The sequence below is a fragment of the Nicotiana tomentosiformis genome, chromosome 2 (assembly GCF_000390325.3).
Source record: "Nicotiana tomentosiformis chromosome 2, ASM39032v3, whole genome shotgun sequence".
In the NCBI taxonomy this organism is placed as follows: domain Eukaryota; kingdom Viridiplantae; phylum Streptophyta; class Magnoliopsida; order Solanales; family Solanaceae; genus Nicotiana; species Nicotiana tomentosiformis.
Genome location: NC_090813.1, coordinates 16,111,015 through 16,133,581, shown reverse-complemented (window position 1 = coordinate 16,133,581; position 22,567 = coordinate 16,111,015). Strand labels below are relative to the sequence as shown.

Sequence of the window (22,567 nt, the reverse complement as noted above, 5' to 3'; positions counted from 1 at the left end):
GTTGGTTTGGGCCTTGAAAGTTGTTTCTTTTCCCTTGAAAATTGTTCACATATTGCACTTCCTCTTCTTGCTCATTATAGTAATAATCTTGCTCAAAACTACCATCTTCTTTCACATGTTCACCCTTGGTCCTCCTTTTGTTCACTCCTTCCATGGCATTGACTTGCTTTGGGATTTTGCACTTGATTTAGTTGGGCCTTTGCTAATTGAGTCATGGTGGTTGTCAATTCAGCAATGGCTTGCCCATGGTATTGCAATTCTTTGTGAAGGTGGATCATATTTAGATCACCTTGTGGAACATTGGCCCGGGATTGCCAAGCCGGTGAAGTTTTCGCTATCTCATCCAAAATCTCACACGTCTCCGCATAAGGCATAGTCATGAAGTTCCCACCGGTAAGTTAATTCACTACACATTAGTTGGTGGTGTTAATCCCATGATAGAAGGTTTGTTGAATCATGTTTTCCTTCATATCGTTGGTGGGACATTCCTTGACCATAGTTCTATAGCATTCCCATATCTCGTGTAGTCATTCATTCGGCTCTTGCTTGAATGCTAAGATCTCATCTCGAAGTGTAGCCATGTGCCCGGAAGAGAAGAACTTAGAAATAAACTTTTCTGCCAACTCATCCCAAGTATGAATGAAATGGTTCAGTAATCGTTCCAACCAATCTAAAGCTTTCCCCCGTAGAGAGAAGGGAAAAGGCCTTAGCCTCAATGCATCCTCAGATACATTCATTTGTTTTCTCCCCAACAAGTGTCCACAAACCCCTTCAAATATTTGTGCACATTTTGAGTTGGAGCACCGGTGAAGGAACTCTGTTACTCAAGCAAAGTGAGTATCACATTGGTGATTTGGAAGTTGTCCGCCCTAATTCGGGGAGGGACTATTGCACTAGCATATCCTTCATTGGGTAATATCCGGTGTGGAGCCTCTCGTGGTGGAGGTGGAGGTTGAGCGGGTACATTGTCTTGAGGCACCCGGCCTCTTCGATTGGCTTGAGGTTTAAGAGGTACCACCTCAACTTGCTCATCCTCGACGTCCACATCCCCCAAAAGCATATTTCCGAGATCATTGTTTGCCTCCATGATTGTACCTAAAATTGTTTCACACAAGTTAGTAACACGGAAGGAAAAGAAGATATTCCAAAAATAAACCCAAATATATAGCTAACACCATTTTAACTCCCCGGCAACAGCGCCAAAAAATTGATGACTTTCAGAACACACATCGATAATAGATATGATACGGTCATATACAATATAAATTACCCAACTATGAGTCGGGGTCGAATCCGCAAGGAGTTATAAGGGGTGTTAGGAGTATACTTGAAGAAAGCGAATGGATTAACTAAATTTTCACTTCCATATTGAGTTTTGATTTCTACTTCTACTATTATTCTAACAATTGTAAGCTAAGTGAAATAAACTAGAAATGAACGATTGTTTTTGATTTTTTTCCAAATAGTTTAAAAACCTAGGGAAGTGACCATAACCTAAATGTTCGCCTAATGGGTTAAATACGTTAATACTTATTTTGTTGATTGGGGTGTATTATAGCTCTCAACTCTACATTACCCACTTAATACCTCTCGGTCAGAGAGTGATTTTGCCCAATTTGACTTTCTTAAGTCCAAATGGGTATCAAAAAAAATAATTGATATGAGCTCAAGTCGGGTTCTTACTATCTCTAGTTTTAACCCTTTAATTAGGCCAATCAAACTCTCTATTAGCCCAATTCCTTGTTAGCCAAGTTATCTTTGACTAGATCTCTCTTTCTCAAGTAGTGACTAAGTCAAAAAGGCATGAATCAATATTTGCAACCATTAATTCTAAAATTGAAGCATGAACTAAGCTAAATAATCCACACTCAATCATAAATAAATATTAAATTAAATACTCATAAGGTTTACACACTAGGGTTGGGTCATAACCCTAGTGAGAATCTAGCTACTGATAATGGGACTTGAAGAAAATAAAGAAGAAAAGCTAATTAAACTCATAATCAAAGATTAAAATGATAAAATATAATGTTTAAACACTAAAATAATCACAAACTTCCTAAAATGGCAAAAGGTAACGGCTACAACAACTTTTTACTTCCAAACTTGACCTAAAATTTTGAAACTCGTCTATTTATAGTGGGCCAAAATTCGCTGACAAAAATGCCGCTCGGGAGGTTCTACGGCTGCATAATTCCATGTACGATCCACAAATTTCTTCAGTTGGCAGGAGATGGGATTCTAAAACCGCATATTTCTGGATTGCGGTTGCGAAGCAACTTCTGCGGCCGCACAATTTTTGTGCGGTCCACACTTCAGCAAGGTTTCAGGACCTAATATTTTGCACACTCTCTGAACTTGGAATCATTTGTCAGTACAGATCCTGTTTTGTGGCCACACAATTCATATGCGGTCCGCATATTGGTCAAAATTCTGTTGGGTTCTTTCGCTTGGTTTGCGGTCCGCAATTACTTCTGTGGACCGCACTTCTTTGCTTTTGCGCCCTTTATTTTCTTGTGCTTCGGAACACTCCTTTTTGAGTCAGATTTTATTATGGGAGACCAAACTTCCAACATTTCTATAATTTGCATAATTTTATTAGTTTCGGGAACATAAATCAATACTTTAGGACTAAAACAAAGGCAAAAAGGTGCTAATAAGTAGTCAAAATCTCCACTTATCAGGTAACAAAGCGCATAATCAGATGTTCCCTTCAGATATCTTATGATCCTCTTTACTGCTTGCCAATGTGCTAAACCTAGGTAGGTTTGATATCTACTTACCAAGCTAACTGCATGATAGATATCAGGTCCAGTGCATAAATAACATATATTAGACTTCCGACTGCGCTCCTATAAGGAACTCGACTCATTCTTTCTGTCTCTTCAGGAGTCTTAGGACACATCTGACTTCCCAAGGCATGGCCTTTACTGATAGGAGTTTCAACTGGGCTACTATTTTGCATATTGAATCGTTCAAGAACCTTTCTAATGTAATTCTCTTGTGAGAGATACAATAGTTTCTTTGGACGATCTCTTGAAATCTTAACTCCAAGAATATATGCAGCTTCACCCATATCTTTCATCTTAAATTGGGATGATAACCATGACTTTATCTCGGTTATAAGCTCCGTATTATTTCCAGCTATAAGTATGTCATCTACATACAATGTTAAAATCACAAGCTTGTTCCTTGATCTTTTGGTATAAACACAATGGTCTTCATCCATCATGGTAAAATCATTGGATACAACATTCTAAAAGCATATATACCACTGCCTTGAAGATTGTTTGAGGCTATAAATAGACTTCAAAAGTCTACAAACCTTTTGTTCGTAGCCTTTTTTTTTAATGAAATACTCAGGTTGTTTCATATAAAATTCTTCATCTAGTTCTCCATTGAGAAAGGTAATCTTTACATCAATCTGATGTAATTCAAGATCTAAGCTTACAACAATAGCTACAACCAGGCGAACATAGGTAAGTCGTACAGCAGGCGAAAAAACGCCCGGGCATATGCCCCGAACGCCCGGGTGTATGCCCCGAATTGCTAGGCATACGCCTCTTGAAAATTTCGCCCCACACCATCGTCTTGGGGCATTTTTGGTACGCCTTGCCCCAAGGCTCGTCCCGAAAATGCCTTTTAAAACACTGGTAGTAACTGATTTTGTAGGCACTCGGCTAAATACAAAAGTGGCAGTAAGCAACACATCACCCCAGTAAACTAATTGGGAGGTTAGCTTGTGCCATCATTGACCTAACCATTTCTAGGAGCGTTCTGTCTCTTCTCTCTACAACACCATGTTTTGTGGAGTATTTGGGATAGTCAACTGATGAACTATCTAAGCTTTGCTTCCCGCATCTTGTCGTCCAAGGGAGCCACGCCCGCCCTCTCCCGAATATCTTCATTCCTAATCTTATCCATCCTAGTATGCCCGAACATCCATCTCAACATCCTCATTTCTGCTACTTTCATCTTCATAATGTTAAACAAATTAACAAATAAATATAATGTTAAACAAATTAACATTTCAAGCATGTTAAACAAATTAACAAATAAATTTTATATTAAACTAATTAACATTCAAGCAGTTGGGATAATAAAATAATTATAATTTTCATAAAGGAATATAAATACTAAATTTATATTCTAAAAATTAAGTCCATATGACTAATTTTCGAAATTTGTAATTTATTAAAAAAAATAATAGAACCTTAAGTAATTTTTAAAAATCTATAATTTATTTAACTCTTTCCATTAGCCCATATTTTAAAAATTAAAGAGAGTGGTGCAATGGGCCTTTAGCCCAAAGTTCTGTCTGCCAAATTTAAAAGAGGCCTAACCCCTTTTTCAGCTATATTGAGATGAACCTTAGTCCAATAACCTATATTATGCTAGTTTAAAAAGAAGCCCAATTCATAAAATTTGTCCATTAGAGACAGGAGCCCAGTAGCTTCTCTAGTAAACTAATTTAAAAAAAACTCTCTTTTCTTAATTAGTGTTAGATTAGGGGAAAAGGACGAAACCCTCATCTCCATTTAACATCCCCCTTTTTTTTGTTAATTTATTTATTTTCAGAGGAGGGAGAAGCCATAGCCTCTCTAACCTTCTTTTCAGTGGCTGAAAAAAAAACAAAAATAATGGATATACACCATCGACAGTGGCGTTATTCAGGCAGATTTAATTTAACTCCTTTTTTTAAATTCTGATTAAAGAAAACTGATTTCAATAATCAAATAATTACCAGATTCAAAAGCAAGCAATGAAAGGTAATTTGGTGCAAATCAAATTAACTAATTTAGATTTGATGGATGACACGAATAAAAAAATAATCATCGTCCAATCTGTTTCATATACTTTCTTTTGTCCTTTTTTTTTTTTTTTTTTTGAAAACTCATTTCAAAATCAGAAGAAGACAAAAGATTAATGGGAAAAACTGATTAACCTTAATCAACTACACAAAAAATTCTATATGGATAAACACATAGTTCTAGATACCATAGTATATAGCAAACTGTGTTATCATTCAAAAAACTATATACGCGTAGTTCTATATTTACATAGAGTAATAAGATTATTCTTTATATGTTTTCGGATCGACTCTAATATCAATGAAGGAAAACTTGATACACTAAACACATTAGTTTAACGCGTAAATAGAAAAACGAGAACTTACTTATTGAAGCGGAAGCGAAAATCTGAATTGAATCGCGACTTGAATCACTGGTCGGTGGTGATTGTCACGTTGTGATGGAGCAACCTCCTATACCACAGCCTAAATCCAAGATTGGATTGAAAGAGAGAGAGGGGGGGAGGGAGAGAGAGAGATAGTGCGTGCGTGCGTGGAAAAATACATAAGAGAGTATCTTTTATTGTACATGATAAGTGTACTTATATAGAGAATATTAGGATTAACTAATAATTCTATTGGGTCTTAAAGCACCCCGGTGAACCCAAAATTTTCTACAATATTTGGACTAGAGGCTCTTTCCCTCAACTCCTTGTGCTTTTATACGCATGGAAGAACCTTTCTTATCGATTTGCATTGGAGGCCCTTAACCCTTCTTATTTTTAGTAAGATATGTTGAACGACGAGGATGAATTTGTTTACTATAATTGGTTGTGAGCATGGAAATTGCATTATCGAACGGAGGACCGCGAAAAGGAATTTGGTGTTGTATGTTTGACATGAACAACCAATTACCCCCTTCTATGACTTGTCTCATTCTCGCATTTTGAATAGAAGGAAGTCGGAGAGCAGAAGTTATCTTCTTCCTCTTCCTATTATGAATTTTTATAATATATTAATTTTCTTTATTGACGTGTTCTTAAATTTTCAATTTCTATCTTATCAACCTGTAAAGAGCCAATATCGGCTTAGCATGCGTTTTATTTAATCTTTCTAAAAATAGGCTTACTTAAATGATATTAACTAAGAATACTATTGGATAAAAACAATTTGATTCCGAATGAAAAGACAAAAAATTATTTTCGGCAGGTCGTATCTTCCAAGAAATTATTTTTTTTTAGTACAAGGAGATATTTTTCTTTGGTAACTACAAGGTGATATATTACTCATATTAATCGCCAACACATTATGTATCAACGTCTACGGGCAATTAAATCATGACTAGAAATTGTTACTTCCTCCGTTCCAATTTATGTGAACCTGTTTGATTGGGCAAGGAGTTTAAGAAAAAAATGAAGATTTTTGGAATTTGTGATCCTAAACAAGTTTAAAAGGGGTACAGAGTATTTGTGTGGTTATAAAAGTTTCTTATTAAGGGTAGAATTGTAAGTTTAAGCTAATTTTTTTTTAAATTTAGAAAGGGATCATTTTTTTTTAAACGGACCAAAAAGAAAATAGGTTCACGTAAATTGAAACGGAGAGATTATATTTTAATAGTAGTTAGATAAAGACTTTAACAAATTTAAAGAGCTGGATATTCCTATCCTTAACTCCCGTGAAAAGGATAGATGATGACGTGCCCCGGATCCACAGTTGAATAGAACTTTCTGCGTCCTACCGCCACGTCTTGGCCCCAGCTGCTAGAACATCCACCGTTCAATAACTAGTGAATCCTACTAGAGTTATTGTAAACCATCTGATAAGAAAGTGGGCTCCAAAAGAGAAAGTGGGACCTATATGAAGTCAAAAAACCTCTGTGGTCTTAGAAAATTGTATTGTATCAGACTATCAGTAACGTTCCACATACGCAACAACCAAAAGAGCTTTTTCGTTTGACCACCAATGGATCAAAACGGCGTCGTTAGCTTCCGCCACCGTCAATCTCCCTCGTCCGATCGGTTCCTCGGCGTGTTCTCTCCGCCGCAGAGTGATGCTGCTCTCGGCGGCGGGATAGATTCATCGGTCGTCGATGATGATGAGCTCAACGAAGATGACGTGTTCTGGACTGAAAGAGACTTCACTGAATCTCAACGCCGCTCTACTTCTCCTTCACAAAATAGTCGCCGTCAGTCCTTCCGTAAGCGTGAGAAGTTTGGTATTCTTGCTGCATTATCGGAGGATCACCGGAAAACTGACCTGCCTGTTCTCCGTCGGAAGCCTTCAATCACTTCCTCGCCTTCCGTTACGGCGCCGATTTCAGCTTCGCCTTCTACAGTGATACCGTTTTCACGTGCAATACCTTCGATTCCTAAGCCTCCATCGGATAATTTTAATTTTAATCACTCAAAATCCATGCCGGCGAGGAAGTTCCAGCACTCGGCTCCGATGAATGTTCCGATGATGCCGAAGAAGGCACCGAGGAACGGCGATCTTGCTGATATTGAAATTGACGAGGATGATCCCGATGATGAGATGTTGCCGCCGCACGAGATGGTGGCCCGAGGATCAATGCGATCTCCTAGAACCACATTCTCGATGCTGGAAGGCGTCGGAAGAACTCTTAAAGGGAGGGATCTTCGTCAGGTTCGCAATGCCGTGTGGCGCCAAACAGGTTTTCAGGATTGAAATATGTTCAAAATATGTTGATATAACTGATAGATTTTGTTTTAGATATCTAAACTGAGCTTGATGTTTCTAGCTATATATTTTATATATAGGCAATGGAGAAATGTTTTTACAAGTTTCTTCAGTTGTTTATATGTGGCTTAAGTGTATTGAAGGAAGATGAAATTAATATCTATAATCTTTTTGGGTGATATTGTTGTATCAACAGGTACATTTACATTTTCGGCGCTGATATCAGTTGAATATTAATACAAGATAGTATTGTTAGATTTTATATGGTTAAGATGGAAGCACTTCATCATTTGTGACTAAAAAGACTCTAGCTTTCGGCCATTGATCTATGTAATCATGTTTGCTATGCCTATAGTGAAAGCCTCCTAATCAAGTTATGGATTCGTTGCGACGAAATAGTTAGACTGTGATCCTGTTTTTGGTAGTTCCTCTGTCAATTTCCCCATAGCTGATAACGTTTAATCAATGACACACTATATCTAGCAGACCTTCTGTACAACATTGTGTGAACTGAATTAGTGGCAGAGGCGGTGCTAGAATTTGAAGGTTATGGGTTCGGGGTTCTAATCTTTTTAAGTTACATATTCAATGAATTTCACAAGACAAATATAGTATTTGGACCGAAGCTATTGGGTTCGGCCGAACCCGTAACTGGGCTAGCTCTGCCCCTGATTAGCAGACTAGTCCCCGGAATCAGCTTTTTCTAGTTCCTTCTTGAAATCCTTTGCTTTTACCATGATTTATACTGTCTATCTAGCAGACAGTTCCCTATTTAGTTGAAACTGCTGAAGATATCATGTATCTTTCGTTCTTTCTTCTTTCTTTTTGTGTTTCTTTTTTGTGCTGAAGGTGGTGTTCAGACCAACTTGCACACACCTTCACTATTTCACCGGTACGTTCATTATTCCGTCCTGTAACCAGTATCACTAGTATAAATTTTGAGCAATTCTATCCACACAGGCTTAATAATTAATTCACCTAGCTATTTTCTTCTTCTACTGGAATTGAGTCTTGGTTTTCCATGATTTTCTTTCCAACTTCATTAGGCACATGCTCTTGAGTGCATGATGTATCTTGACTGCGACACAAAGCACTTCAGACTACGCTTGTCCTTGGATTCTCTTGCATTTGAAGCTGTAATAGAACATTAATCTTTGACTGTTGCCCATAATATCTTCAAATCATGGATTCGTCTGCATTGATTTCAAATGACAGAGGAAGGCAAAAGAGGTTGTCCTGAAATGGACTAGTAATAGTACAACGCATAGGACAAAAGAAAGAAATTTCGAACGCATGAATGTCTCTTTGCTGATGCATCACTTGTACAAGTAGCGGACCCACGTGGTGACTAGCGGGTTCAATTGAACCCGTTTCGCAAAAAAATAATATTGTGTATATGTATAAATTAGAATTAAAACTGTGTTAATATTGTATAAATATTTTATTTGAACCCACTTGATAACTACTATTTTACGACTAAAGTTATGTACTTCTAAAATTGAATCCGCTTGCACAAATTTCTGGGTCCGCCACTGACTTGTACAAGTAGTCCCTGTAACAGAACGATATATATTGAACCTTTTCCTGGTGCCAAGATTTTTGCATGTATACCACTAGAATAATATTCTTCCTTTTTTCAAAGAATTTTACTTTAAGATTTTTCAATCTGCTAATAGATCTAGAATATGTTTAATTTGGGATTGAAACACGGTTGATGGTTTGATTTCGTAGACTGGGCATGCTATATGTTCTCATGTTTATCAGAAAGTGTTAAGGTGATCAGTAATTCAGTATGATCTGTTTGAACATTGTCAAGTCTCTTGTCAATTTCCATACATACACTTCAGAAAATGTTATTCTTCCCTATATCTCATGTATATAAGCTTATCAGCACGTAGTAAATACACCTTAGAACAAACAAACAGATGAAGATATGACTGACCTTGCCATGCTAATGTTAATCGCGGAATGCAAATGCTGGAACATAATATTGAACTGGAGTTTCGTAAATTCCCACCTTTAATTGGTTCCTTATTTAGTTTAAATTTTCAACTAAGTTTGGTTCCTCTTACTTTGACCTTCGAAAAGCTGGTGTTTCTAAGTAAAACACACTAGAATTCAATTAAGTGAAAATTGATAAAAAGAAGCCACTACCACAAGTGACTGTGCAACTGCCCAAGTAATGAAGAAACTTCCGTTTGGATTTAGCTTGGAATAAGCCATTGGGTATGCATATATGATACCTGCTCCTTTATACTTAAAAGTAAGAAAAAAAGAAAACGAATTATACTTAATAAATTTTCTCTAGATCTACACCATTTTTTCGTATATATATATTTTCTAAAGAGATGACAAATAGAAACAAAGTATTACTATGTAAAACGCAAGTGTTACTATCAATTTATATCTTTGGAATAGTCGAACTGTACATAAATTGGTCAAACAATTAGTGAACATTATTTAGTTTGATTTCCTAAATGACATCAACGGTAATAGTTGGAGTAGGTGTTATAGGAAATGTGGGACAAAACAAAATTGACCAGCTTCATGGATTAGGGTAGAAGTTCGTTGATTAGTTGAAACTCATGCAAAGTTATATTTGCACATCAATTCTTCCATGCTAAAAGTGATTCTTACGGTTTTATTTATAAATATTTTTCAAACTTGGTCCACCAATCGTTTCCCCATCTATCTGCTCCATCATCTCCTTTTGCTTTCTGATTCAAATGTTGAGATCATAAATAATCACATTTTGATCATATATACTAGCTATTCAATTAATCAACCACTCTTCTTGCTCCATTATCCACATAAAAATAATACCTCTAATAAAAACTATGATGATTTTAAGTAAAATTAGTTCCAATATCATATGCAACCACTCTTCTTGCTCCATTACCTGAATAATAACAACGGTTACTATACTTTTTTCCTGTGCACAATAAAGATCTTAAAAGTCCATCCTACAAACCTCCTTATATAAGTCCTACATGTTGCAATCAGTCCACAAATCATCAAGAAAAACAAATTAAGAATCACAACTTTCAAAACTCTAACCTCGTCTTTAATTTTTTCATCTCTTTGGAAATGGAGAAAAGTGAGTCAACCAAGATTGATGTTGTGGAAACCAACAAAGAAAGGAAAGGAAAAGCCCCACTTTTGGGAACAGCTCCTGTGGTTGCTGCTGCTGGTGCTGTTGAACATGCAAAGGGTGGTGCCAATAGAGGCATTGCCATTTTTGACCTCATTTTAAGAATTGCAGCTTTTGCTTCTGCATTAGGTGCTGCTGTTGCTATGGGAACCACTGAAGAAACTCTTCCTTTCTTCACACAATTCTTTCAGTTCGAAGCCAGTTACGACGATCTTCCAACTTTCACGTAAGCAAATTAAACTTCCAATAGTTGCTACTTTTGAAAATTATACGTAAATAATTATATATATATATATGTGGGAATGATTTTCTATGTGTAACAGGTTTTTTGTGGCAGCAATGGCAATAGTTGTTGCCTACCTCGTCCTCTCTGTACCCTTCTCTATAGTGTGCATTGTACGGCCCCATGCAGTTGTACCTCGGCTGCTCCTCATTATCTTTGACACGGTACGAACACTTCTCTAATTTAATCCATAGTAACATAACAACTCAAGAAGTGACTTACACAGAATTTTGTGCAAGTAATGTCATAATTCGACTATTAATGGGTCGTTTGTACGATGGATAAGCAAAATAATCATTTGATAAAAATTTAGTACCGCCTTATCCATTATTTGGCTACTAATATTGGAATAAGTTATTCAGGATTAAAAATAGTATCGAAATAAGTTACAACTGCCAGAATGTGTAATAGTAATCCCAGAATAAAACAGTAACATTGACAATCCCATGATTAATACAACATACTAAGCAGTCGTTAAAAAATAATATCATGATAACTAATCTCAGCATAACTAATCCCAACATAACTTGTCTTCAAACCAAACGACCCCTTAATAGTCGAATTAAAGTGGTTTAAAACTATACTGTCCGTCCCAAGTTAATATATTACTCCGTATATGTTTATATTCCTTTCAAGCTATCAAGCCAGCGTAGTATATATACACATATCCTTTAAAAATATGATATTGGCACTTATAAAATTAAAATATTTTGTGCAACGTATCAATGAAAAAGAAAAAGGGTGCAGCCGTGCAGGTCATATCCGCATAGTTGCACCATTTACTTGCTTCAAGGGATAGGTATTCTGATACATAATTGGTTCATCATTTATAAAATCTGGAGGCTGGAATTCGATCAAAAATGAAAACACCCTTTACTTAAATGTACACATATTTAAAATTTTGCAGTATGTGATTATTATTTTTTTAATTGTGAGAATTTTGAAGGTGATTATTGCTTTGACAACGGGAGCAGCAGGTTCTTCAGCAGCCATAGTGTACTTGGCTCACAATGGAAACCAAGATGCAAATTGGCTAGCAATCTGTCAGCAATTTGGTGATTTCTGCCAAAGGGTCAGTGGAGCTGTGGTGGCTGCCTTTGTCACAGTGGTTATCTTGATTTTCTTGGTGGTTCTTTCTGCTTCCGCTCTTCGAAGACACCGCTAAGGAGGAGTTTGTCGCCATGAAAAAAGTATTCACTACTGCTTACAACGCCTTCATTCACTTGTCTTGTTATTATTCATCTTTGTATCTCTTTCATTTGCTTGTGTAATTGGATCACAAAAAAGAAAAAAAGTGCAATTGGATGTTATTGTTAATGTCTTTTGCTTTGGTTTAAGGTTTGTACTTTGTGTCGCTGTCTTTAGATTCACATTATGAAAGGGGGAAACTGGGGAAGTCTTGTAAATCACAATTGGTAAACTCAGTGGATCTCTGTATTGCGAATTGCTGTGTTTTTCATATTTAACTTTATGGTACTTATTCTCCCTGTAATTGTGACTCAATTCCTGTTTTCATTTTTATGTTATCTGTCTAATCTTAACATTAGAATGAAATCAGACTAATAAAACGTAGTGGATACATCTGTTTTTTTTTTACTTTTCTTCTTAAAAGCTAAAATCGATCCTGGCTAAGCTGGGATTGAAACATAGAGCGGGATTGGATTGGCTTAAAAAAAAAGGAGCTTTTAAGTTAAATGCTTAAAAGCATTTTATAAGTGCTGGAACTTGTTTTATAAATAAGCAGTTACGTGTTTGAATAAAAGTGCTGAAACTGAAAACAAGTCGATTAAGTGTTTGGTAAACAAGTGCTGGTAAGCATTTTTTCTTGTTAAAATGACTGAAATATCCTTAAAGTTGTTAACATTATAAAAAAGATGATGAATGATTTGATTTTAGAATATAGTTACACCAATTTAAAAAAGGAAGGATTCAACGACCGAAAAAATTAAATGTTATGGAACAAAAAAAAAAACTAAAAGAACAATATTTCTAATGAGGGGTAATTTCGGGATTAAGAAAAATTATAAGGGATAAGAATGTAATATCCTTGGTCAAAGCAATATGGCTTTTAAGCCAATTTAGAAAAAGTTGAGTTTTCCAACTTATTAGTTTTGACTTTTTTTAAGCAAATTTTAATTTTTTTTAAGCCCATTTTTTGATTGCCAAACATTTTCACAAGTTAAAAACGGCTTAAAGTCCGTCGAGGCTCTTAGTTAGATTGATTGGGAGACGTTGAATAGCAAAAAACTAATAAGGAAAATGAATTCTTCCTTTTCTTTGACCAAATTGCAGACAGTATTTGAAGAAAGAAACTGAAAAGAACTCTAAATTTGCAAAAAGTTAAATGAGGAATCATTTTTCAAAATGTATTATAACCCATATTCAATATGATCCAAACTAAACATTTCTTAGCATCAACACAAGCAGTTACATCTTGTGATAGTTGTATCTTGTGCTTATTTATCCATCAATTGTATAAAAAATATTTGTATAATCAAACCAACTACAATTAAGTGCATACACTAACTATGAAACCATATACCCCAAAAAATGATCAATAATATTTGAGAATTGATCAAAATATTATAACTATGTAAAAATAATTTGTTTAGTTGTTACTAAATAAAATTCTTTTCTTCTCGATTACGAGGGTCAAATTTTATAATTTATTTTATTTTAATTCGGAATTTATATTGTATAATAACTGCAAAAAATAATTCATAGAGTTAGACACTAGATAAAGAGTACTAGGTACAAATTAAAGCTTTTTATCATTTAAAATATTTATAAAAATTAAGGAAAAGGTTTGACTCCCAAAAAATAATAACGTCATTTATACAATAAAGTGGAAAGGAAGGAACATTTTTTGTTTTTCATTTGCGAATCTTACATAAATGTTCCAAATAAGTCCAACTTACCAACCCCTAGCCATTAATATAGACTTATCAAAATTAATCACGCATATATAAAAATTGAAAATCCAAATAAACAAGATTTCTTTTCTCCAAGAATCACACGCAAAGATCTCCTTCCATATTTTTAAGCATGACTAGTAACATTAGATGCAAAACGGAAAGAAAATTTCACGGATGAGGTAGCAAATAAGGTGATAATATATATATATATATATATATATATATATATATATATATATATATATATATATATATATATATAAGATTTCAAAAATCTAAGCAAAAAAGGACCTTTATCAACGAGTATGGTTGAAATTCATTGAAAACATATAGAAAACTCAATATACAAAATTTGAGTAAGATTTGGACTAATTTGGTATCAAAATTCGTAGTTAAAATCGAGTTCAAAAAATTCTTCTGCGATATATGTATCACGCATGTATCTCACACGCAGATATACATTAGATATACACGTGATACACATTTGATACAAATATGATACACATAATGATGCACATATTTTTTTTCATGTTCATCTTCCACTTCGAATTTTCAATTTAAACCACCTCAAAACTCCACCAAATCATCCCTTAACTGAGATTGAAGATCCTTAAGATATACTCAATCTATTCTAATAACACCACTCAAAAAAAAAAAGTTTGACCTTTTTTTTGGCTACAAATATCTAATTGGCTGATATTTGTAGTATTTAGCTAATATTAGTAATATTTTATAAATTACCCAATTTTTATAGTTATGGGCCTTCATGATTTTTTACAATACTGAATTTAAGAAAGTATCTTTTGATCCCAATTTTTGTAATAAGCTATTTATAACCGGATATAACTGTAGTTTCCTTTTTCAATTTTAGGCCCCTAAACGGAAAACTTGATGTCAAACTCTAAAATCATAAAGTCAAAGCCCATTAACTGGTATGCCCAGTGGATCTTTCGTCACCTATTGTGCTTCAAAGGTCTAACTCGTCGTTCAATTTGAGTTTGAGACTCCTCTTACTCTCGCTCCACTGTTTACACAACAAAGCCATGGCTGCATTTAGAAGATTATTGCCCACAAACAGAAGTATTTTACCATCAACTTCTGCAATCTTCCTTTCTCACAGAGGCGTAGCTTCTAAGCTCTTTGTTGGAGGTACTTGTTCCTTCTTTTTCTCTCTTTTTTCTCCCTTTTTTATACATGTATGTATGTATACACGACTGATTTACACATTAAAAAGCTCGTTCTTTTAATGAATTTGTAATTATTTGATTAAATATGATATCTTTTGAGTCTATTTTCCCTGTAATTTGGGTTTATGGTTCTGTTCATGAAAAACATAATTATAATGATGTAAAAGAAGGGTTTTCTGCAGATGATAATATATTAACTTAATTGGGATTATGTGTATCAGTTATTTACTGATTTTAGAGGTCTTGGTTTGACATTAGTGAGGAAATGAACACTAGTGCTGAAAGAACTTAAATTCAATGAACAATTTATAGTTTAGTACTGAAAAATTACAGGTATTATTATTATTATTATTATTATTATTATTATTATTAATATAGTACTATAGAAGAAATCACAATCTTTGAACCACTTCAAAATGCTTGCAAAGAGGTCGATTAGATGATCCCTTTTAGGAAGGAGGATTCATTTTGATGGAGAAAGATTCTCCTTCCTAAACAACTATGTTGATTCTGACAAGATAGTTCAGTCAAAAGAGGAGGTATGTCTTCTCTTTCTTGGAGCTACTTATTTCCTCTTCTCCCCCCTTCTTTTTTCTCCCTTTTGTACATGTATACACAATTGATTTAATAATAAAAAAGGCAGCGGGGAAGGGCCAGACCGCAAGGGTCTATTGTACGCAGTCTTATCCTGCATTTCTGCAATAGGCTGTTTCCATGGCTTGAACCCGTGACCTCCTGGTCACATGGCAACAACTTTACTAGTTACGCCAAGACTCCCCTTCAATTGATTTAATAATCTGCACACTGAAAAAGCTCATTATTGGAATGAATTGGTAATTCTTTGGTTAAAGTTGTTAATGTTTTTGGGTTTATTGTGCTTCTTAGGACTCTGGGAATTATTTCGCGCTGCAATTTGGGTTAATAGGTCTGTTCTTGAAGAAAACATAATTATAGTGATGTAAAAGAAGGGTTTTATGCAAATGATGATTTGTTGACTTATTTGTGCCCATAGGGAATTATGGTTATCCGTTATCTACTGATTTTAAAGGTATTGGTTTGACATTAGTGAGGAAATAAACAGGTCAACACTAAGCTGAAGGAACTTAAAGATCAATGAAAAATTTGTAGTTTAGTACTGAAGAATTTACAGGTATTATTGTCAATATAGTACTATCTTTGAACCGCTTCAAAATGCTCGCAAAGAGGTAGATAAGATGATCCCTTTTAGGAAGGAGGATTCATTTTATGGAGAAAGATTCTCTTTCCCAATCAACTATGTTGATTGTTACAAGAGAGTTCATTCAAAAGAGGAGAAAAGAACCAGAAAGTAGGAGCTAATATTAAATCACCCACTCGATTGACAAGTCTAGCTTTTGTTCCTGGTTTATTGCCTCAAGTGTAAACAAAAAGTGAAGTAACAAATATGAAGCTAAATTTGCTCCCATCCATCTAGGAATGAGTGAAGAGAGTTATCTTTAGCTAGAAAATGGGATTGATAGTTGGAGGATGTTGTGAAAGGGACTGAAGGGAAGATTAGGACAAACCACCCGTCTCTTTCTGATATCGCCAAAGTACAATATAAACAATACTTGAGAAGCTGTACAATGAAGATTCAAAAAACCTTTTTTTTTTTTAATTCCTAGTACCACAATTTCCCCTGTTACAATAGACCCTTGTGGTCCGGCCCTTCCCCAGACCCCGCGCATAGCGGGAGCTTAATGCACCGGGTTGCCCTTACAATTTGACTTATTATAATCCTGTTTTAGTCCATCTATTATTAGGCAAACTGAATGAACTTTCACAATGCAGCTATACCTACAGCTCAACAAACAGAATCTCTAGTGTTACTTTCTAGACATTTTAGACATGGTGAATAAAGAACGCTATCTATGAACCTTCATAAGCTTTGTATCTGTATGGAGCAGCTTACTGTATATATTAGCAGTTTGTTTACTCGTTTTAGCACAAAATATATAAATAATCTCTCATTAACTTGATATCCCTTAGGAGCTTTTCCAATTCTTCACTCATTAGACTGAAACAATAATAATCTATCAGGCTTTGATCCGAAGTTAAATCTTGATTATATCTGCTACATAGTCAAAATATGTTACTAATAATTATCTGAAGCTATCAGGAACTTAATTTTAAGCTACTATATCAAAAAAAAGAAAAAAAGAAAAGGATCATTATTTTAAACTGAAGCCCAGCACCTTAGCGCTTGAAAACTCCACACAAAGCTTTCCCTTTATCAGTATTTGAGCTTAGCATGTATTTTCTCCGTGTTTCATGATTTTATGCTTAATTATTTTCGAGAAACACAGGAAAAACCATTGGTTTGCTCACTTAACAATGTGGTGTCACTGCTCCACCAACGCAAAGAGAAATGAAAAATATAGAATCATTATCGAACATAACAAGCTTATGAGATATTGCTATGTACAGGACTCTCATTTTACACCACAGAGAACGGACTGTCAGAGGCATTTTCTCAACATGGTCAAGTTATCGAAGGTGCACTAAATAACATAGGTTGAACTCTCTTTCAGATATAGCGTGAGTTAGCATCTTTAGTTTAACCTTGTTTTATTTGACAGCTAAAATTGTGATGGATAGAGTCTCAGACAAATCCAAGGGTTTTGGATTTGTCACCTATGCATCCGAAGATGAAGCCGAGAAGGCCTTGCAAGAAATGAACGGCAAGGTATGTACATATTATCCTTCTATGAATTTTTTATGCGTACTTTTGATGTTCTTTATCCATCATCTTTACGAATGTTGCAGCCTCTTAATGGGCGGGTTATTTTTGTGGACTACGCAAAGCCTAAAGCCGATTTTGGTGGCGGCATGCCGATAGCCAGAGGCCCCCCTGAACCACCAACAGAACACTAAGTGTTGCTGCAGCCAAATTGTGTTATGAAACAGACCACTCTGTGTGCTGCCAAAGTTGCAACCCTTGCTCTTGCAAATGATTAATCTGCAGAGAATTTGTTTTCTCTCTTGCCCAACGAAAATATAAGCCATGTGCAGTCAAAATTGGTTGTGTTTCAAGGATGAGTGCAAAATATGTTGCTGTAATTGTAATGACTGACTGCAAGATTGGCTCAATATGAAAATCTTCTATCATTATCTACGTCAAATGTTATATATACTATTACAAGATGTGCTCCGAACACCGGCTCAATTGGTTTTGTGACTCTTTGCAAACTTGTTAGTTTTATGATCATATCTCTTTTTTTTTTTTTACACATGAGAGATTTGCTTTTACACGTAAGAGATCTGTCTTTTACATATACAAGATTTAAAAAGACAATTTTCTTAATTTTAAAATAGTAAAGGGGAATGATGTACAAATAGCACTCGAGGACCTTACCTCCAATAAAATTCACTTCTAGTTAAATTTTTCACCGACCTACCATCCAATTTATTGTCATATATCTACATAACTACATGTAAGAATTTTCCAGTACAGTGGTCTCTCTTAAAGTATTTTTTTTCTTTCCTTTTTGGCATTATATTATCATATTCATTTTTTTAATCTCAAAAGGTCAACTATTAAAGAGCCTTTGAAGGAACTTATAACTTGTTTGGCCGAGGCAGAGAAATTAACTTATTTTGATAATTGCTTTTTTCAAAAGTGTTTTTGAAAAAAGTACTTTTGGAGAGAAGGAGTTTGTGTTTGGCTAATCACTCTGAAAAATACTTTTGAGTAATAATTTGTGTTTGGTCAAACTTTTCAGAAAGTGCTTTTAAGTATCAAATTACGAATAAGGACATGAATAGATTTACTTAATAGTTAATACTATAAGTAAATAAATAATCTTAAAAATTTGTTATTACAGGCAATAATTAAATCTTTTTATTTTATTTAAGTAAAATATGAAAATAAAATTTAAAAGTACTTAATTCTTTTAATATAAGTTAAATATATTAAAAATCATTCAACAAATATAAAAGCATTCACCCCTAAAGTCACTATATATATTAGAAAGCTATCCTAAAAATAATAAGAAATATTTATACATTAATATCCTAAGTATTTTATTAGAAAAGCTATCCTAAAAATAGTAAGAAATATTTATACATTAATATCTTAAGTATTAGGTTTAACGGTTATTTTGGTATATACTATTTTTTATTAAGGGTATTTTTGGTAAGAAGAAAAGTCAAAACTGCTTATGCTTCTGCTTTTGGGAAGAATCTATTTTTTTCTGCTTCTAAGAAACTGCTTCTGCTTCTTCCCAAAAATATTTTTTTCCTCAAAAAAAGCTTAGACCAAACACCTCAAGTTAAAAGAAAAAAGTGCTTTTGAGACAAAAAAAAAAAAAAGTACTTTAGTCCTTTTGAGAAAGTTGACGAAAGAGGCTATTACTCTCCTCATCTATATCCTTTTAGTTACGTTTCCGAAACAGCGAATAACCTACTTTTGACTCCAGTAGGTTGGTGAATTTGTGAAGGCTGAAATATAATGTTCTCTAACTTAAAGAGAAAGTTGAAAGGGCATCTATTTACAACTTACAAGTTTCGTGTAGGAGAGGAAACAATCATTCTACTTGGTGGACGTAAGTGAACTAGTTATCCACTCATATTATTCGAGGAAAAGCCTAAAATTATACATGATCTTTGGCTTTAGACTCAAAGTCATATATATTCTTTCACATGGAGCACTAATAATACATTTACTTTAATAAAGTGGTACACTTTTAGTCATAACACTGAGAAAAAGTCCAAAAACATACATTATCTTTGGCTTTAGACTCAAAATCATACATATTCTTCCACATAGAGCACTAATAGTCCATTTACTTTAACAAAGTGGTGCACTTTTAGTCATAACAATAAACACATTTTAATTTTTAACAGAAATCTAAGATCTGACAAAATAATATTTATTTTTATTTTATGTATATTTACTATACGTTGACTCCCTTAAAATAAAAAAATCTAACAAATATATATTTATTTTATGTCAACGTATAGTAAATATTTATTTACTCTCAGCAATGATTTTACGTATATTTATTTTATGTCAACGTATAGTAAATATTATGTATATAATAAAAAATCTAGATAACATTTGAGGTTATCTAGATAAAAATCATTGCAAATAAAAATTAACGGTGTTTAATATTTTTTAGTAAAATATATATTTTACGTATAGTAAATAGATAAATAGTAAATAAATTCTATGTATATTTACTATTTGCTAGCTAGATAAATCTGTCATCTTTATTTCTTTCGGTAAACAAGAAAATAAAGGGAACAAATATTTTGTCAGATCTTAGATTTCTGTTAAAAATTAAAGTGTGTTTAGTGTTATGGCTAAAAGTGTACCACTTTGTTAAAGTAAATGGACTATTAGTGCTCCATGTGAAAGAATATGTATGACTTTGAGTCTAAAGCCAAAGATCATGTATGGTTTTGGGCTTTTCCTCCATATTATTCATTAAAAAATGGGTTGGATAATGAATTTTTTAAAAACGGGTCAATATAGATAAGAACCATATTATTCATTAGAAAATTGATAATCAATGAATAATTAATGGATTTAACTTTTACATTTGTAAAATTTCAAATTGGGGTTTCTTAAGTTTGAGAGACTAGAAATTCTCCAAAAAGTGATAATATTCAAAAAGTTATGGATAATATAAATATCCATATTATCCGCCGATTATCCGTATTAAATATGAATAGATTGGATAATATATTAGTTTTTACATTATTCATTTTCGACCCCCGTTTGCCACCCCGAGGTGCAACGAATGAAGTGTTACTAAAACTACTACACCACTTTGTGAATTGACCGACACATCTTCCCCATCAAAGATAAACTACTCTCTTATTCATTTTAATTATGACACTTCAATATGATAATCTTCTTAATTTTGATGTGACTCAAGACTTTATGTACCCAATTATGACGAAGGTAATACTCCTCTGCCTTTTTTCTTCTTCTTTCTAAATTGCCTACAATAGTAAGAAACAACTACATTCTACATTTTCACTTATTTTTATCTTCTCTTTATTTTTACATTTGTTATCTACCCAAACCAAAAAGAAAACACCAAAAAGCCACAAAAATGAATATACCAAATGCCACACACAAAACATCCAATGCCCCTTCTCTCTTCAACTTTCTCTCTTTCCTTTCCCTTCTCATTTCCAAGAATTCTTTATACCTCTTCCTCCCTATTTCAGCCCTGTTAGCTCCATTTCCCCTTTTACCCTCCAATGCCCTTTGCAAAATTACCAAACTCTCCCCCCCATTCAAGTGAGTTCCATCCATGTCCTCCACCTCTAAACTCACTTCTCTCACCTCCATCTCTCCTACTTCAGATCCACCGCACGTGGCCACTATCTCGCACTGCACGTGACCTCTCTTCTGATCAGCGGTCAGGATTGAAGTAAACCGCACTTGCACTTCCCCAGTCAACCAATGACGTTGCACGGAAACAGGCTTGAAAGAAGAGAGGTTAATTGCTCGCCGTCCGATTGGATCAATCAAAATCCAACTCAGCGTCATATCTTCAATCAAATCCGTACACGTGTCATCATCATTCGGGTGTTTGATCGTCGTTAAAATCACATCCTTTGGATCTATCATGTCAATTCTAAACGGCGAGCACTGAAACCAACTCGTCGTGGTTTCAGTCTCTTGCACTTTACTGAAAACTACCTTCTCCTTGTAGTGTATATCAACGGCTGAGATTAACTCAAGCGGAGGAGACGAACGGTTTATAATATTAGAGGATGCAATTGAATTCATCTCTCGGATGTAGACAGACGAGCTCAACTGAATCCACTGTTTTCGACTCGGATCATATGAACATATATGGAAAAGGTAATAAAGGTTTATATATATAGCATGGAGCACCCGCTTCAAATCCACTGACTCTAAATCGTGAATTTGCTTATCATCGGAAAGAGGGAGGGAGAAGGACTGAGCGAAGAAGGTGCGATGACCGCAGTTAGGGAAGGTGGAGATCACGTGACTGACACGTGGAGTGGCGGTGGACGGCCAAGTGGAGTGGCATATACGTGACCATAAGTGGTTTTCGGAGGAAAGGTGGTGGATGGTGGTGGAGGAGCAGCTCGTAGCGGCTAGAGTGGGTCCGTCAAGGCGATGGAGGATATGAGCTTCGATAATATCTGGATGAAAATCGGAAAATTCGGTGGCGCCGCCTTTCTCCGCCGTGACCGTGGTGATACTGGTGCTGGGCGGATAATTGGGAGAGGAAGTCATTTGCTTCGTTTTGGCTTCAAAATGAGGACACTGAGAAATGTGAATTTTGGCTTGTTGGGAGTTTGAAGTTTATGTATTTATAGGTAAACGTAAAGTGAAAATTATAGCGAAAACGAAAAAGCCGTTTGATTTTTCAATAATTTGGTTAGTCGCTGCCACTGCGCGGACTCGTTGACTCTAGAGTCTTTTGCTTAATTTCTTTTTTATATCATCACAATCACCAAACACTAATACTAGCATACATGAATTAATTATTTTCACTAATATATAAGTTATATATAAATTATATGTAAAATTATATT

At 34.6% G+C, this 22,567-nt stretch overlaps 4 protein-coding genes across 4 annotated transcripts; 3 read left to right on the top strand and 1 right to left on the bottom strand.

Annotated features, from left to right (window-relative positions):
• The first annotated feature begins 6,751 nt into the window (after positions 1 to 6,751).
• LOC104096348 (protein S40-7-like) lies at positions 6,752 to 7,474 on the top strand. The gene has a single exon (XM_009602711.2). It carries the CDS (start codon positions 6,752 to 6,754, stop codon positions 7,472 to 7,474), a length of 723 nt encoding a protein of 240 aa, XP_009601006.1.
• A 2,883-nt stretch (positions 7,475 to 10,357) lies between these two features.
• Positions 10,358 to 12,441, top strand: LOC104096346 (casparian strip membrane protein 1). Its single transcript, XM_009602710.4, has 3 exons — positions 10,358 to 10,863; positions 10,961 to 11,084; positions 11,867 to 12,441. The coding sequence occupies exons 1-3, from the start codon at positions 10,574 to 10,576 to the stop codon at positions 12,083 to 12,085; spliced, it is 633 nt and encodes a 210-aa protein (XP_009601005.1). The 5' UTR covers positions 10,358 to 10,573; the 3' UTR covers positions 12,086 to 12,441.
• A 2,339-nt stretch (positions 12,442 to 14,780) lies between these two features.
• LOC104096345 (small RNA-binding protein 11, chloroplastic) lies at positions 14,781 to 18,195 on the top strand. The gene is made up of 4 exons (XM_009602709.4): positions 14,781 to 14,984; positions 17,468 to 17,536; positions 17,620 to 17,726; positions 17,807 to 18,195. Exons 1-4 carry the CDS (start codon positions 14,879 to 14,881, stop codon positions 17,912 to 17,914), a joined length of 390 nt encoding a protein of 129 aa, XP_009601004.1. The 5' UTR covers positions 14,781 to 14,878; the 3' UTR covers positions 17,915 to 18,195.
• Positions 18,196 to 20,937: 2,742 nt separating this feature from the next.
• LOC104096344 (probable F-box protein At2g36090) lies at positions 20,938 to 22,327 on the bottom strand. Its single transcript, XM_009602708.4, has one exon. The coding sequence runs from the start codon at positions 22,263 to 22,265 to the stop codon at positions 21,060 to 21,062; it is 1,206 nt and encodes a 401-aa protein (XP_009601003.1). The 5' UTR covers positions 22,266 to 22,327; the 3' UTR covers positions 20,938 to 21,059.
• Between the last annotated feature and the right edge of the window lie 240 nt (positions 22,328 to 22,567).

Coding starts and splice junctions, on each gene's coding strand:
- LOC104096348 (XM_009602711.2), top strand. CDS start 6,752: ATGGATCAAAACGGCGTCGTTAGCTTCCGCCACCGTCAATCTCCCTCG.
- LOC104096346 (XM_009602710.4), top strand. CDS start 10,574: ATGGAGAAAAGTGAGTCAACCAAGATTGATGTTGTGGAAACCAACAAA. Junction 10,864..10,960: donor GACGATCTTCCAACTTTCAC/GTAAGCAAATTA, acceptor TATGTGTAACAG/GTTTTTTGTGGCAGCAATGG. Junction 11,085..11,866: donor TCCTCATTATCTTTGACACG/GTACGAACACTT, acceptor AGAATTTTGAAG/GTGATTATTGCTTTGACAAC.
- LOC104096345 (XM_009602709.4), top strand. CDS start 14,879: ATGGCTGCATTTAGAAGATTATTGCCCACAAACAGAAGTATTTTACCA. Junction 14,985..17,467: donor TTCTAAGCTCTTTGTTGGAG/GTACTTGTTCCT, acceptor TGCTATGTACAG/GACTCTCATTTTACACCACA. Junction 17,727..17,806: donor TGCAAGAAATGAACGGCAAG/GTATGTACATAT, acceptor CGAATGTTGCAG/CCTCTTAATGGGCGGGTTAT.
- LOC104096344 (XM_009602708.4), bottom strand. CDS start 22,265: ATGACTTCCTCTCCCAATTATCCGCCCAGCACCAGTATCACCACGGTC.